General features: G+C 40.5%; 1 protein-coding gene across 25 annotated transcripts in view; it reads left to right on the top strand.

Moving 5' to 3' along the window:
* AFDN (afadin, adherens junction formation factor) overlaps positions 1-15,200 on the top strand; it is a 214,021-nt gene that overhangs the window by 131,267 nt on the left and 67,554 nt on the right. For 15 of the 25 annotated variants that reach the window (XM_050948986.1, XM_050949007.1, XM_050949002.1 and 12 more), the window contains 6 exons: positions 966-1,035; positions 2,026-2,144; positions 6,244-6,305; positions 7,823-8,028; positions 11,277-11,297; positions 12,047-12,192. In XM_050948986.1, the coding sequence (XP_050804943.1) occupies positions 966-1,035; positions 2,026-2,144; positions 6,244-6,305; positions 7,823-8,028; positions 11,277-11,297; positions 12,047-12,192 (624 nt within the window). The remainder of the gene's footprint in view (positions 1-965; positions 1,036-2,025; positions 2,145-6,243; positions 6,306-7,822; positions 8,029-11,276; positions 11,298-12,046; positions 12,193-15,200) is intronic. The other 10 variants (XM_050948994.1, XM_050949005.1, XM_050948997.1 and 7 more) reach the window with 1 other exon arrangement.

Raw genomic sequence — 15,200 nt, 5'->3', positions numbered from 1 at the left:
AAGGCTCTGCGAGATGGCTCTCCACTACTATCTGTGACCATCCACCCATTTGGCCACTGTTTGGCAGTGTTCCACAGTGCCTGGGAGCATATAACCTTAGAAAGATGGGCCCTAGAGATCATCAGATGCAGATATTCCATCCACTTCCCCTCCGTGCCCCCTCCAGAACACCCTCCTCCATAATCCCTCTTCAGGGACCCTTCTCATGAGTCTACTGCAGCAGGAGATGATAGCCTCATGTAGTTATGTGCCATAGAACCAGTACCTCAACATTTACAAGGCAAGGGATTCTATTCTTATTACTTCCTGTTACCCAAATGGAAGGGAGGTTGGAAACCCATCCTGGACCTCAGAGCTCTCTTACTACTACGTCAGTTTCACCGTACACACACAAACCAAGGGAAAAATATTTCAATAATTGAAATTTACAGATAGGCAGAGTAAAAAGAGTGCTGTTTAAGAATTTATTAGAGTTCCTTTTAAGGATATTTACTTTTTGTCAACATCACATGTCAAAATATACAATTTGTGTTTCAGTGGCTATAAAACTTTCACTTCCTGAATCTCAAGATCTATTGTCATTAAATTTTCTTGTCTTACCACCCTGTAGTTTCCTGCAACTGTGAACATTTTAAATAGATAAAGTTAGAAAAAGAAAGCTTAAACCCCACAATTTTGCACAACTATGAAAATTTAAATCAATAAAAACAGAACAAATGCTTAACAGTAAACATTGATATTGAAACGTCAAAATTATTAAAAAAAATGTAATTCTGTCAAGCCTATGTATAAATATTTCCTATCAGTATAGTATTTTAAACACAAATATTAAAGAATAAGGCGATACGGCAGAGCGGTTTATTTGCAGTGTACCTTAGCTATCCTGTACCATTGTTTTTTATACAGCATATTTGTAATTTCTTCTTGAAAGTTACTAGAGAATTTTTTGGTCTTAATCTTCTCAGGGTTGTTCAGGAAACAACGTTTGATCTGGAGGGAGATGTTCACAGTGGAACAGCATTACCAGCGAGCAAGGTATCAAACTGTGATTAGACTGGTCAAAAATGATTACATTTATAGTTTATATTCCCTGTTTGTTAATAAAGCTCGCCAATTATGAAATATTATGTGGTTCTTGAGTGGCCCTAGGTAAGCTTTTTGGATGAGTGACTATCTTTTTATATGTCTGTATAGCATCTAGCATACTTCCTGTTTAAGGAGAGAAGAACTTTTTTAGGAAAAGAACTGCATTTTTAAAATATAGTTTGAAACATGTTAGAGGTTTGGAGTATTAACGTAAGTTCTGAAAGAAATGGTTTACTGGACAGAGGACAGCTTACACAGTCAAAGGTGCATGAGCAAATGAAGTGGGGAAGAATGCATTGTAAAGCCACCTGTAAGACTGAAGCCCATAATGCTGATAATAGCTGACCTATAAAGAGGGAAAAAATGAATGTGCACCCTTTTATGCTTCTTTATGATGTATAAAGAACAGCAAGATTTTTTTTTCAAAAATAGGAGTGTTCCTTTTTTTTGTTTTTTTAACATTAGAAATTCAGGTTTTGTCTAGCTTAGAGGAGGGACTGAGTATTGGAAAACTAGTGAAATAACAGCATATGTCAGAAGTATAAACACTGAGCAATTGAGAGAGGAAAGGATTTTTAATCAGTGTTGAAAAACTTTTCTGTTTTTTTGTTTTATTACTGAGGTTTTATTTAACTTCAGTAACTAACATTTTGAAGAACGGCAGCCTGTTATTCCTGGTTTTGGAATTAATATGTATTAAAACTGTATTAAATACATTGCCAAAAATGTTTCTAGTTGGCTGTTGTGATGTTTTGAATAGCTAGTACGAACATTTCATTGTGGTGATAACACGTGCTGCATTGCTGTCTTCTGTTTTGCAATCTTCTCTGTTCACTATCCCCGTCTGGCAGCCCTGAAATAATAAGAGTTTTTCATAATGATGAACGTAAGACTTGGCTGATCTAATGCATGCATGATTTGTCTTCCTGTTTGAGTTAGAGCACCAACAGACTGGATGGTGACAGAACTTCATCAGCATCCAGCACAGCTGAACGAGGAATGGTGAAGCCAATGATTAGAGTGGAACAGCAGCAAGATTATCGCAGGCACGACGGCAGGTAGGAAATACATATTCTACCATTTCTAATACTGTCAATTAAACAGTTGTCTTTTTTCTGGAAACGTGAAGCAAGGTCTCATCAAGATGTATTGAACTGGTACGTGTCTGCCTGGGGAAAAGTTTTTTTTTAACTCTTTCCAAAATAAAGAATGAAATTAAGAGAATATTAAAATATCTTATTTTTATCTTTTTTGATTTTTCTGTAATTTATATCACTGGTTTTTCCAGACAAATTGCTGTTTTCTGAATTTGTTAGACCATTGTTGTTGTTTTTTTGATAATTTAAACGCATCTAATGGAGTATTTAATAGGTACAGAATTTCTTGTCATCTGTTGGTTGGGCTTCCACATTTGTCAACTGTGGGTTGATGTGTTTTTTCTCTCTGAACGTGGGGCACAACTGTAAGCTTCTTTTAGTCCTTGTAGCAATGCAGTTGGCCGATTTGTTGACAATTTCAGCCTCTATCATTTCAGTCTTCCCTAATTTGTAAAACATTTCTCACAACCTGGTAAAAAAAATCAAAATATGATATTTGTCTCTGTGAGTCTTCATAAACTTAAGAACAGATTTTAAGTTTTTAGTGATGATCCCTATATGCAGAGCCGTCTCTTGGGTAGGGTGAATTGGGGTGACTGCCCTGGGCCCTGCGCTTTGGGGTGCCCCACGCTTTGATAAAATCATGACTGTCCCGATACTTAGCCCTTTGTCCCGTGTCCTGACCGATGTACAATCTGGACATCATTTGTCCAGATATTCAGGTGAGGGAGTGGGTGGAGAAATGAGGCAGGCAGACAAGTGGGGTAAGGAGGCGAATGGGGAGGCAGGTGGGAGGAGGGCAAGGAGGCGTGTGGGCGGACAGCGAGGAGGAGAGCAGCGGATGGATGGCAAGGAGACTAGCGGGGAGGTGGGGGTTGAGGGGAAGGCTGGACAGCGAGGAGGAGAGCGACAGGTGGGTGGACAGGGGAGGAGGAGCACCAGCTGGCTGGCGAGGAGACTAGTGGAGAGGAGAGCGGCGCATGCGGGATGGGGCATGCCAGCTGGCGAGGAGATGAGTAGCAGGTGGGCAGGCAGATGGTGAGGAGGAGAGCAGCAGGTGCGCAGGAGGGCAGCGAGGAGACTAGCTGGGAGGCTGATTTATCCCGGACCCTGCCCCCACCAGGGATGGCCTATATGTGTTGTATTTGAGGTGCACATGCAGTGCGTGCATCTAAGACTAGAAGACATTTGCTAGCAGTATCCACTGGTCCGTGCCTGTAACCTTCTCCTGTGCACCAAACTGAGGGCTTGTGTGGAGTGACTATCTCTGCAGTTCCTTTCTACCACCGGTGGTCTGAGACAACTTCTGCAATGTCCGCAGTGTTTAGTTAGAATTCTTCAAAAAGTGTAGTTGTAAATATTTAATGAAAACTGTTTTTAACTAACTTACAGTTAGAGTAGTTGAGTAGTCTTAGGAGTGGGGGGTACCCCCATCTGGAGTGATTAGTGTGCCCAGGTTTCCAGGACTCAAAATCTGAGTGGCCTGCAACCTAGCTTTCATTGTTAGCAATGAGCATGATACATGCCTCTATATTGTCCTGGGGAAGCTCATATCCTATCTGCCAGTCCTTTCCTAGGTGAACTCATCAAGTTATGAATAAGCCAGGCATAGAAGATTCCTGATGGAAAGTGTTAGTGAGACCCCAGTCTGATCCTGACCCGTCAGATAACCCTCCACCTCCGGTGCGTCAGGCAGAGCCACCAGGAAGCATCCCTCCGAGCACAGTATTCTCCAGCTTTGGGGATAATCAGACCAGTGCTAAAGACTGTTCCAAAAATTTTTTCTCCTGGAATTCTGGGTTAAGCTCTCAATGCCTGATGGGGTGAAAACATTGTCACGGGTGGTTTTGAGTACATGTCATCAGTCACCCCCCCCACCTTCCGTGAAAGCAGCAGCAGACATTTGTTTCGCGCCAGACACCCGGGCGATTAGTGGAGCACAGTAAGGTGTGCTGCTCATCAAAGAGACTCGGTTTCATGACTGGCCAGGCTTCGGTGTGACAGTTCTGTGTGTTTCTCCTTGATGCAAACCCGCCCCCTTGGTTGAGTTTAATTCCCTGTAAGCCAGCCACCCTCCCTGCTTCAAAATAAAGTAGCTATTGTTTTGAAATCATGCATTCTTTTTTTTTTAAATTGATAATGAACAAAGTAGCCCAGGTGGCGTGGGGGAGGAGGGAAGGAAGGCCACATTGCTTATTGTAGCCACACTAAAAATCAAACTCTTTGAATGACAGCTTTCTGTTGCTTGGGCCATCCTCTGGAGTGGAGTGGTTGGGTGCCTGGAGACTCCCCACCACGTTCTTGGGCATCTGGGTGAGGAGGCTATGGAACATGGGGAGGAGGGGAGGCGGTTATACAGTGGATGCAGCAGGGGTCTGTGCTCTTGTTGGCTTTCCTGCAGCTCCAACACATGCTTCATCATGTCCATTTGCTCCACCATTAGCCTCAGGATTGTGTCCTGCCTCCGCTCTTCACACTCACTTAATTCTTTCCTGGCCTCTGCCACTGATTGCCTCCATGCATTTAACTGTGCCCTATCAGTTTGAGAGGACTTCATGAGCTCAGAAAACATGTAATCGAGTTCACTTTTTTTGCCTTCTAATCTGCGATAACATCAGGGATGAAGATGATACGGGGTCCGTGGAAACATTCTATGCTCTACGATTCTGGGGGGACTACATCATCACCTGTGCTGCTGAGTTCGCCATGCTGACCAAACAGGAAATGAAATTCAAAAGTTCCCAGGGCTTTTCCTGTGTACCTGGCCAGTACATTGGAGTTCAATGTGCTGTCCAGAGCGGTCACAATGAAGCACTCTGGGATAGCTCCCAGAGGCCAGTACCATTGATTTGCATCCGCACTACCCCAAATTTGACCTAGCAAAGTCAATTTTAGTGCTACTCCCCTCACCGGGGAGGAGTACAGAAGTCGATTTTAAGAGCCCTTTAGGTTGACGGAATGGGATTGGTTGTATGTACACATTCATTTTTAAATCGACCTAACGTGGCTAAATTCGACCTAACCCCGTAGTGTAGACCAGGCCTTAAAATCAGTAATAAAATTGGTTCTGCTTTGAAAAGTGGCTATGTGTAAAAATGTCAGTGTCTTACTCAGTGGACTTGTTTTCCATAAGCATGCAAAATCCCATCTGTTTGCTTTAGTAATTCTTTACTACTGTTAGCCCTTCAGAGAGTCAGCACTGGTCTGAGCAAGTAAGCTGGGTTCTCTTCTGTCTTATGTATCATTAACAGAAGCATTTACCGAGTTCCAAACAGTTAAACCTATGTGAACCATCAGAGACAAAGATGTAACACAGTTGTTGCTGAGAGCATGAGAGAGTATTTTAATATGATGCATAAGAAGAAAAGTACCTAGCTTCACTTTCAGATCCTAGATTACATTTGTAAGGCTGACAGTTAAAAAAGCCAGTTGAATTGCAAACTTGACATAAATGATAAAGAAATAGTTAAGGTAGTAAACACTGAACCCCATAATGCCAACTTTGGAGTCACTTCACAGGATAGCACTGTAATTTAAGTTAGATGAAGGTTAAGGGGAACTTGATTCATCACTCTTAGACATAGGAAATGGAGTCCCAAGCTACTTCTAAAATAGCTGGTGTAGTTGCTTCGTAACAGCTCGTTTAGTAAATCTTTACAACTTGGCTAGCTCTTTAGGCTGAGTTTGATCAACTTTTTCTCCATGTATCCCTGAGATAGCTTTTTTAATAGTGATATTTGAGTCATGTCAATGGCAGGTGGCAGACTGACTTGATCATTATAGTATACAGTGAAAAGGAGGACATTCATTAATAATATATGCCACAATTCAGATTTATTGCGATCTGTTGTCTTGCAAGCAAGTACAGCCTGTAAATTTAAAAGGGGGCGGGGGGGAGCAGTTGAATAAAAGGAAAGCATATTTTCAGTATACACTTTTTTGGAAAATGTTGTATAGAGGTTCAAAAACAAAGCCCTTGGAGAAGAACACATGATTTGATAGTTGAATTAACTTTATCTATGTGAATTGGGTTTTTTGAATATCTACCCTCTTCCTTTAGGTCTCAGGACATGGTTGGGCCAGAACTGATATTACCTGCAAGCATTGAATTCAAGGAAAGTTGTGAGTATTTAATAAAGTTTTAACTGCAGTTTAAAATAAAATATTAAATATAACAAGGTTAAAAAGTGACTTTTTTTTGTTAAAGTCAAACACTTTAAAAACTTAAAAGGAAACTTATCAGTAAAGTTTAGAAATCACTTAAAAAGAAGTATTTATTTTACCAGTATGGCTGGCTTGGTGGAGAGGGGAGAAAAATTATTCAAGGACTAGATGGGTCCCTATGTAGTTTATTGCAACCACATTGGAATTCCCTGTCTCCAAAATAAATTAAACTAGAACCCGAGTTCTTAATAGAAAAGAGAGATCAGATTGAAACCATCCCCCTTATAAAAGTTCCACATATACTGGCTTGTAAGTTAATAATAAACTAGATCTTGGTCAAAAGGTCAGTTGAGTTAATATTCCATAAAGGGTATCAAGTAAAATGTTATCTTTGATGATAGGTTTTTTACTGTCAAAAATATTGTAGACTCTTGGCTATGCCACATTATTATGGATTTTTAAAAACTTCCAGTTGTATAAGAAAATTTCAGGCCAGTGACTGAAACCTCACAGCACTGTAAACTGTCATATAAGAGAGCTTTTGGAAAGGCACAGTGAAAAGAGAAATTGTATTTTATTAAAGAACAGTACTGTCCCTGGAGTAGTTGACTTGATACAGTGGAACCTCAGAGTTAAGAACACTTTGGGAATGGAGGTTGTTTGTAATTCTGAAATGTCTAATGTCAAGGGGTAGCTCTGTTAGTTTGTATGCACAAAAACAACAAGGAGTCCTGAGTCACCTTAAAGACTAACAGATTTATTTGGGCATATGCTTTTGTGGGTAAAAACCCCCACATTTTTGTTTTTGTGCCTCTGAAGAAATGGGTTTTTTTTACCCACGAAAGTTTATGCCCAAATAAATCTGTTGGCCTTTAAGGTGCCACCAGACTTGTCGTCGTTTTTCTGAAATGTCTGTAATTCTGAACAAAATGTTATGGTGGTTCTTTCAAAAGTTTACAACTGTATATTGACTTAATACAGCTTTGAAACTTTACAATGCATAAGAAAAATGCTGCTTTTAACCATCTTAATTTAAATGAAACAAGCGCAGACAGTTTCCTTACCTTGTCGAATCTTTTTTAAACTTTCCCTGCTTTTTTTAGTAGTTTAACAGAGTACTGCACTCTAAATTGTTGGGTGTTTTTTTGTCTCAGCTGATTGCATGCTTCCAGTTCCAAATGAGGTGTGTGGTTGACAGATCAGTTCATAACTTTGGTGTTCATAACTCTGAGGTTCTACTGTACATAAATGGGAAATAACGTAGAGCTGTTTCCTCCTACATAAAGTCTCTTAGCTTATATCTGGATGATTTGTTGTCCTACTTCAGTAGTTGCAGTGCATAGTTTAAACAGTTAGAAACATATGAGCTAAATAAAACAAAAAAACAGAAGAAACTCACCACCTTATTTCATTGAATTATGAAGTTTTGTTTTATTCTTCCAATCCTTGGGTGACTTTTTTGTTTGTTTCCACAGCTGAAGATGCCTTCTTATCTGCCATTATTAATTATACCAACAGCTCAACAGTTCATTTTAAATTGTCACCTACTTATGTTTTGTACATGACATGTCGGTATGTATTGTCAAACCAGTACAGACCTGACATCAGTCCTACTGAGCGTACTCTCAAAGTCATTGCAATAGTCAACAAGATGGTGAGCATGATGGAAGGAGTTATACAGGTGAGTTTTTTGATCTGCAGAGACAAGTCAAAGGAATATAAAATATATACATAAATTTCTTCAGAAAAGTCTTTTTTTCCCCCGCTCTAAGGTTTCACTCAAAAGGTTGCTGAGCGTCAGCCTGTAATGTATTTATTTCTCTTGTAAATATTTTTTTTCTTATGAGATAGTAAACTACATTCCCTCAGGAGAAATTTATGGCTTTGATGAAGAACTATATGAGGAGAGTAAAGGTGATTTTTTTCCGCCTCTACATAGGTGCCCCATTCCCCATAGCAAAAAAACAACCAGACCAGAAACCCACCACACCCCAAATAGTTCTAAAATCAGTCTCTGTTAATTATTTTTGATCCTCAACCAATTCTGATGTGACTTGTAATTGCTTTTTTAGTAATGCCTTGTAAATACAGGGATTGAGTGTTGTAATACTTAGCTTAAAAAAGGAATGTAATTATTGAACTTTGGTCCTGTTCTTCTTACTACATACACACACAGATATTGCAGCATTTAGTATTTTTTTTATTTTTTTCTCAAATATACCGATTTGATACCAACACGTCTTGCACAAAGAGACTTAAGGTATCAGGGTAAAAGTTTTAGTATATAATATGAAGCCTGATCCTGCATTCCTTGCACATATAAAAATCCCATTGAGGGCTGTGGCATTTTTTCTTTTACAGTGAATGCAGGATTATATCCACAGTCTTGACTTTGAAATCTAGAAAGGAATATCTTGTACTATCTCTTCACTGTTTAAAATATGCTTCTATGTATTTAATTTTACTACAATATCCTGAGAAAGTAGTTATAATATTTCATGTTATTACTAATAGCCCTAACTCATCATTTGTAGATTTTTCTCAGCGGGAGCATTAAAATCCATATTCTTTTTAATACATAAAACACAAGATTACATAAGTGTTTTCTTAAAAATTATCAATAAATGAATTATTATTATACTTAAATTTGTGTATTATGATTTACATATTTCATTGGTGCCTAGAGGCTCAGGGCCCCATTGTGCTAGGCATTGTACAAACATAACAAAGAGACATAATCCCTGCCCCAAAAGAGCTTGCAATTTTAAATGTACAACTATAAAAAACAGATGGATAAAACAAATAGATGGAGCATAATGAAACTGCTGGTCAGCATGAAAAACTGGTCACAGCAAACCAACTGTTCAACTTTTCGTAGGCATTACAGTGAAGAAGAGTTTTAAGAAGGGAGGAGAACAACTAGGTGGCTTTGCAGATACTTAGAAAACACTCGCCCCATGCATAAGGTGGCAATGGAGAAAGTGCAGTAGTGTTTGTAAGAAGTTTTATAAAAGGAAATCAGGACTTAACATTTGAAGAATGTGGACAGAGACTGATGTCTCAAAACAATAAGGGATAATAAATGGGGGATTCATAGACCCTGAGAAGCTCTAAAAGTGAAGATAATTAGTTTGAGTTTGATGTGGTGATGTAGGGGTAGCAAATTGAGGAATTCAAAGAGTGATGATGATTGAAGTGCTGAGCCAGGAAAATTCTTTTCATCAGAATTTTGAATGGATGTAGGTGGACAAAGTGAATTCATCTTGGCTATAGAGGAGAATGTAGCAGCAGAAACATTAGAAATAAGGAGACCGTAGATAACAGACTTCGCTGTATGAATGGAGAGGAAAGGCTTGATTTTTACACACATTATCCAGAATGAAGTGGCAGGCTTTAGATATGGTCTGGATGTGAACATCTACAGAGAGGCCTGAGTCAGAGATGATGTCCAGGTTTGGGCATGAGTGACAGGGAAGATGGTAGTCTTTTCCACAGTGACTGAGAGAAGAGCAGCAGGGGGAGGGTTTGAGGGGCAAAAATGAAGAGCTCTGTTTTGGCCATGTTGAGTTTAAGTTGATGGCTAGATATGAGGAGTCAGAGAGCTGGTGATACTTTTAGTTTTGGTGGAAGGAGGCAAGTCAGGAGTGGGGAGGTAGATCTGAGACACATCAGCATAGAGATGATAGTTGAAATTATGAATGAGATCACTCTGAGAAAGGCCTGAAGGGAGAAGAGGGAATTAAGGACTGAGCCCTGTGTAAACCACCCCTCTCCCCACCACAGAAGAGGGAGGATGAGGATAATCCTCTGAATGAGTAATTACAGAGGTAGGAAAAGAACCAGGAAAGGACAGTCATGGTAGCCAAGTGGAGGACAAGATTTCAGGAGAAGCATGGTTAAGGAGAATAAAGACAGAGTATGCTAATTCTGAGCTTTGAGCAGAAAAAGTTCATTGGAGACTTTGAGAGCCATTGGTGGAAGCTGGTTTTGGAGGGATATACATGATGCAGCGGGAGAAGAGACAGTCTAGACAGTATTTGTACAGTGAGTGGGGCAAGAGAAGTAGATGGGATGAGATCACTGGAGACAAATGGAGAAACTAGAGGAGGCAGGCACACAAGCATCTGTGCCAGGGACTGGGGAAAGGAGATACTGGTCAAAATTCTGATTTTTGCCTATAAGAATTATATAGCGACTTGAGACTTCTAGTGTAATTTCCAAAAGCTATTCTTAAAATTTTGTCAAGTATTTTCAGAATGTTTGGTGTTAGAAATGATAAACAGCACAAAATCTTTATTATTTCAGGTGATGGGGAATACTTTTATGAAAAAGTCAAGTAATGAAGTAAAATCTATATTGGAATAGCAGAAGGCAAAATATAGTTAGTGTAGGTTACATGTTGTAGAACTTTGTAAGTTTAGTGCAATATTTTATTTGACTCAGTATTTTTTGTTGTGTTAAAAAAAAAAACCTCAAACCATTGTTTTAAATTGAAAACCATGTATTAATCTGTTTCCCACTTTGTATTTTATTTTTTAGTTATTCTTTTTGTCCCTGTTTGTGTTTGTACATTGTCTTCATTTCAGTAGTGTGGGCAAACTCTCTGGAATTAGCATTCATGCTGCTACAGAGAGACTTGGCAGATGCTCTGCAGGAAGTCTGTGTTGCACTGACTCTGAAACAGCTTGTGGTTCAAGGGCATTCCTTGAACTAATTGGCACTTTGGTTCTTTGCTGTCATATTACTGGGTCTACCTAAAATATAAGTGGTCTCAGTTGTGTCACAGCCACTGATGAAATATATTTAGGTGTATCTGTGAACATAAGTGTTATACCTTCATATTTAGTGTCTGATTTCTAAAACTACCATGATTGTTCACAAGTTTCTTTCTTCTATTCTGTTTGATTTCCTTCGTCCGTTTTTCTCCAGGAGGTAGACCAGGTTGATCAGGTAGGATATACTGCTGGGAACTGATCCTAGCTATGTTGGCTTAGCTCAGTTTCTCATGCTGCTTCCATGTCAAAATACAATACTCAAACAGCTGGACTGAACAGTTCATAACACTCATTCAGCAACTGGAACATGCAGTACTAAAATTCTTTTTGACTGTGCAACCTTTATCGGCATTCCATAATTTCTGCTTAATGCACTTCAGTGTGGATATGAAATGACCAAAGTTCTTTTTCTTCCCTTTATTTCTTTTTTTGTGTGTGTGTGGTTCCTATTCTTTGGATCTCATCTGAGGTTGCCTAGCCTGGCATTTGTGGTCGGGAGATGGTGAGATAGATCAGTACTCGATACTGAGCTGCCTGGTGTCAAAGCCAGTGACTAGCAGTATCAGGGTGGCAGTGGGTAGCAGCTAATATGTGCTTACGCGCACGCAGATTACCAGATAATGCATTCAGCTAATCTTTTAGCATGCATAACTAGATGCTAATGCCATTATTGCATCGATTTCACTAATGGCAACTGGACAGAATTTTGTACATACTGTATATATTTAAAATGTAACTTATTTGTTGGAAGAATTGCAGTATTATCATTTGTTATATATAGAAAAATATTTTGCAAATATCTGGTATCTGAGGTATGTTTGAAATGGGAAATGTACTGGTCTATCTTTGGAGCTCTTAATCTAATCATTTCTGATCAGAAAGGACCTGCCCTATATTGTTTGCTACTTCTCTTTTTACTTACAGAAGCAGAAGAATATTGCTGGGGCACTTGCCTTTTGGATGGCAAATGCATCTGAATTGCTCAACTTCATTAAGCAAGACCGTGACCTTAGCCGAATTACTTTAGATGCACAAGATGTTCTGGCACATTTGGTTCAAATGGCTTTCAAGTAAGGGCATCAGAATTTTGTTTCTTTCATATATTTGCCATATGGAAGTATTAGGTTTTATTTCTATACTTTTGAAAAGTGCTGTGCACTTTTTCCTAAGGTCTAGATGTCATGGTTCTTTAGCTGTATTGAAACCAGTTAAAGAAAAGGGAGTGGACAAGAAGTTAGTTATTTTATGAGCTGGATCGTTTGGGCTGTAGTGAGAATGTAAATTGCATCACTTTCTTGTGTTCCTTGCTATACAAATTCTACAGAGATCCTGTCCTGAGTGGTTAGGTGCTAACTCTATTTGTTTAAATCGATATATGTATCTCTTTATAATTGTGTACGGTAGCTAGCCAAATTTTTGCACATCTGATCATGAAAATATTGAAATGCTAATCAAAGTTGCTATTAACTACATATTTGTTTTTGATATTTTGGTCAGCATCTGCAGCCATATAGCTTAATCCTCAGGTTGATTGTGGATTAATCAATAGCAGCTACGCATTGTATTAGCCCATAATAGTGGCTGGAGCTATTTCGTTCCATAATTTCCTGTACTATGTATTTTTGTTTGATCCTCCCCCAAAGCTCTTCATTGGTGGGTTTTTTCTTCCCCCTTTATGGCCATCTGATGTCTAAGATAGCTGCTCAAATAACCTGGGAGTGTAGATAAGGTCTGAATGAGTTTTCAAGTTTTAGCACCAAATAGTAAGAGAGATTTTACAACAGTATTAAATATTCAAAATTTAGTTTGTAGGGAAAGGTTTCTTTTTCTTAAGATTGGCTTTAGGGTTGGGAAGGCATGTCTGGCAGATCAGGTGGTGATGTACCACTTTATTTTAAGGGGGAGAAGCCTGATGGCCTGGGGCTAGAGGGTGAGTATATTTGTATTCAGTTGTGGAACATGACCTTATCTGTGGGGTTCTAAACTTTGCCCACAAATCAGAGAATATACTAGGTAATGGCAAAGACATCAGACCCATGAAAATGGATCCATGCAGAACACTATTTTCAGATAGCAGTTACTGCAGGTAAGTAATTATGCCTGGAATAGCAACTTATAACAATCAACTGTGTAGATTGATATTAAACATAAGTTGGTTAGTGGTTGTTCAGTCAAGCTAGAATTTCTCCTAGATCAGTGTTTTGCATTACTGGCTCGAAATGCTTGTATACAAATCTTCCAAGTCACCTTCTGTTGTCTTCATACATTAGCTTGCATATTGTGCAATTTTTTTATGACTGAGAAAGAATGACCACCTCCCCCCCCCCCATCTTCCCCCCGGGTATGTCTACGCTACAGGATTATTCCGATTTTACATAAACTGGTTTTGTAAAACAGATTGTATAAAGTCGAGTGCGCGCGGCCACACAAAGCACAATAATTTGGTGGTGTGCGTTCATATACCGAGGCTAGCATCGATTTCTGGAGCGTTGCACTGTGGGTAGCTATCCCATAGTTCCCGCGGTCTCCCCCGCCCATTGGAATTCTGGGTTGAGATCCCAGTGCATGATGGTGCAAAAACAGTGTCGCCGGTGATTCTGGGTAAATGTTGTACTCATTCCTTTCTCCGTGAAAGCAACAACAGACAATCATTGCACGCCCTTTTTCCCTGGATTGCCCTGGCAGACACCATAGCATGGCAACCATGGAGCCTGTTTTGCCTTTTGTCGCTGTCACCGTATGTGTACTGCATGCCTCTGACAGAGGCGGTACTGCAGTGCTACACAGCAGCATTCATTTGCCTTTGCAAGGTAGCAGAGACGGTTACCAGTCGTTCTGTACCGTCTGCTGTGCCATTGTAAATTAGCGATGAGATGACAGTTATCAGTCGTTCTGTACCATCTGCTGCTGTCATGGGTGCTCCTGGCTGACCTTCGCTGAGGTCGGCCGGGGGCGCAAAGACAAAAATGGGAATGACCCCCCCGGGTCATTCCCTCCTTGGTTGTATCTAAAAATAGAATCAGTCCTGCCTACAACATGGGGCAAGTGTACTAAAGAACCAGTGTACCAGAGAGCACAGCCGCTCCGTGTCAGATCCCTCAGAAATGATGAGCTGCATGCCATTCTAGGGGGTGTCCCTGCAGCAGCCCCACCCGTTGCTTCCCTCCTCCCCCAACCCTCCTGGGCTACCGTTTCAGGGTCCCCCCATTTGTGTGATGAAGTAATAAAGAATGCAGGAATAAGAAACACTGACTTTTTAGTGAGATAAAATGAGGGGGAGGCAGCCTCCAGCTGCTATGATAGTCCAGGCAGTACAGAATCTTTTCTTTAGACATGAAAGGGGAGGTGGCTGATGGAGTTCAGCCCCTAGTTGCTATGATGACAGTTACCAGCAGCCGTTCTGTACCATCTGCCGGGAATAACCGGGAGTCATTCCTATTTTTACCCAGGTGCCCCCAGCCGACCTCACCTGAGGCCAGCCAGGAGCACTCACGGGCTGGTGACGAGGACAGCTACCAGTCCTACTGCACTGTACCGTCTGCCACCAGGGAGGGGAGAGGATGCTGCTGTTCAATACCTCAGCACCGTGTCTACCAGCAGCATGCAGTAGACATACGGTGACATTGAAAAAAGTCAAGAAATGATTTTTTTCCCTTTTCTTTCACGGCGGGGGAGGGGGAGTAAATTGACAAGATATACCCTGAACCACCCTGGACAATGTGTTTGGCCCTACAGGCATTGGGAGCTCAGCCTGGAATGCAAATGCTTTTCGGAGACTGCGGGGACTGTGGGATAGCTGGAGTCCTCACTCCCCCCCCCCACCTCCTCCATGAGCTTCAATTTGATTCTTTGGCTTTCCGTTACGCTTGTCACACAGCACTGTGCTGTGGACTCTGTATCATAGCCTGGAGATTTTTTTCAAATGCTTTGGCATTTCGTCTTCTGTAACGGAGCTCTGATAGAACAGATTTGTCTCCGCATACAGCGATCAGATCCAGTATCTCCCGTATGGTCCATGCTGGAGCTCTTTTTGGATTTGGGACTGCATCGCCACCCGTGCTGATCATAGCTCCATGCT

This window comes from Gopherus flavomarginatus, chromosome 4 (assembly GCF_025201925.1).
Source record: "Gopherus flavomarginatus isolate rGopFla2 chromosome 4, rGopFla2.mat.asm, whole genome shotgun sequence".
NCBI lineage: Eukaryota > Metazoa > Chordata > Testudines > Testudinidae > Gopherus > Gopherus flavomarginatus.
This window is presented reverse-complemented; position numbering and strand designations above follow the sequence as displayed.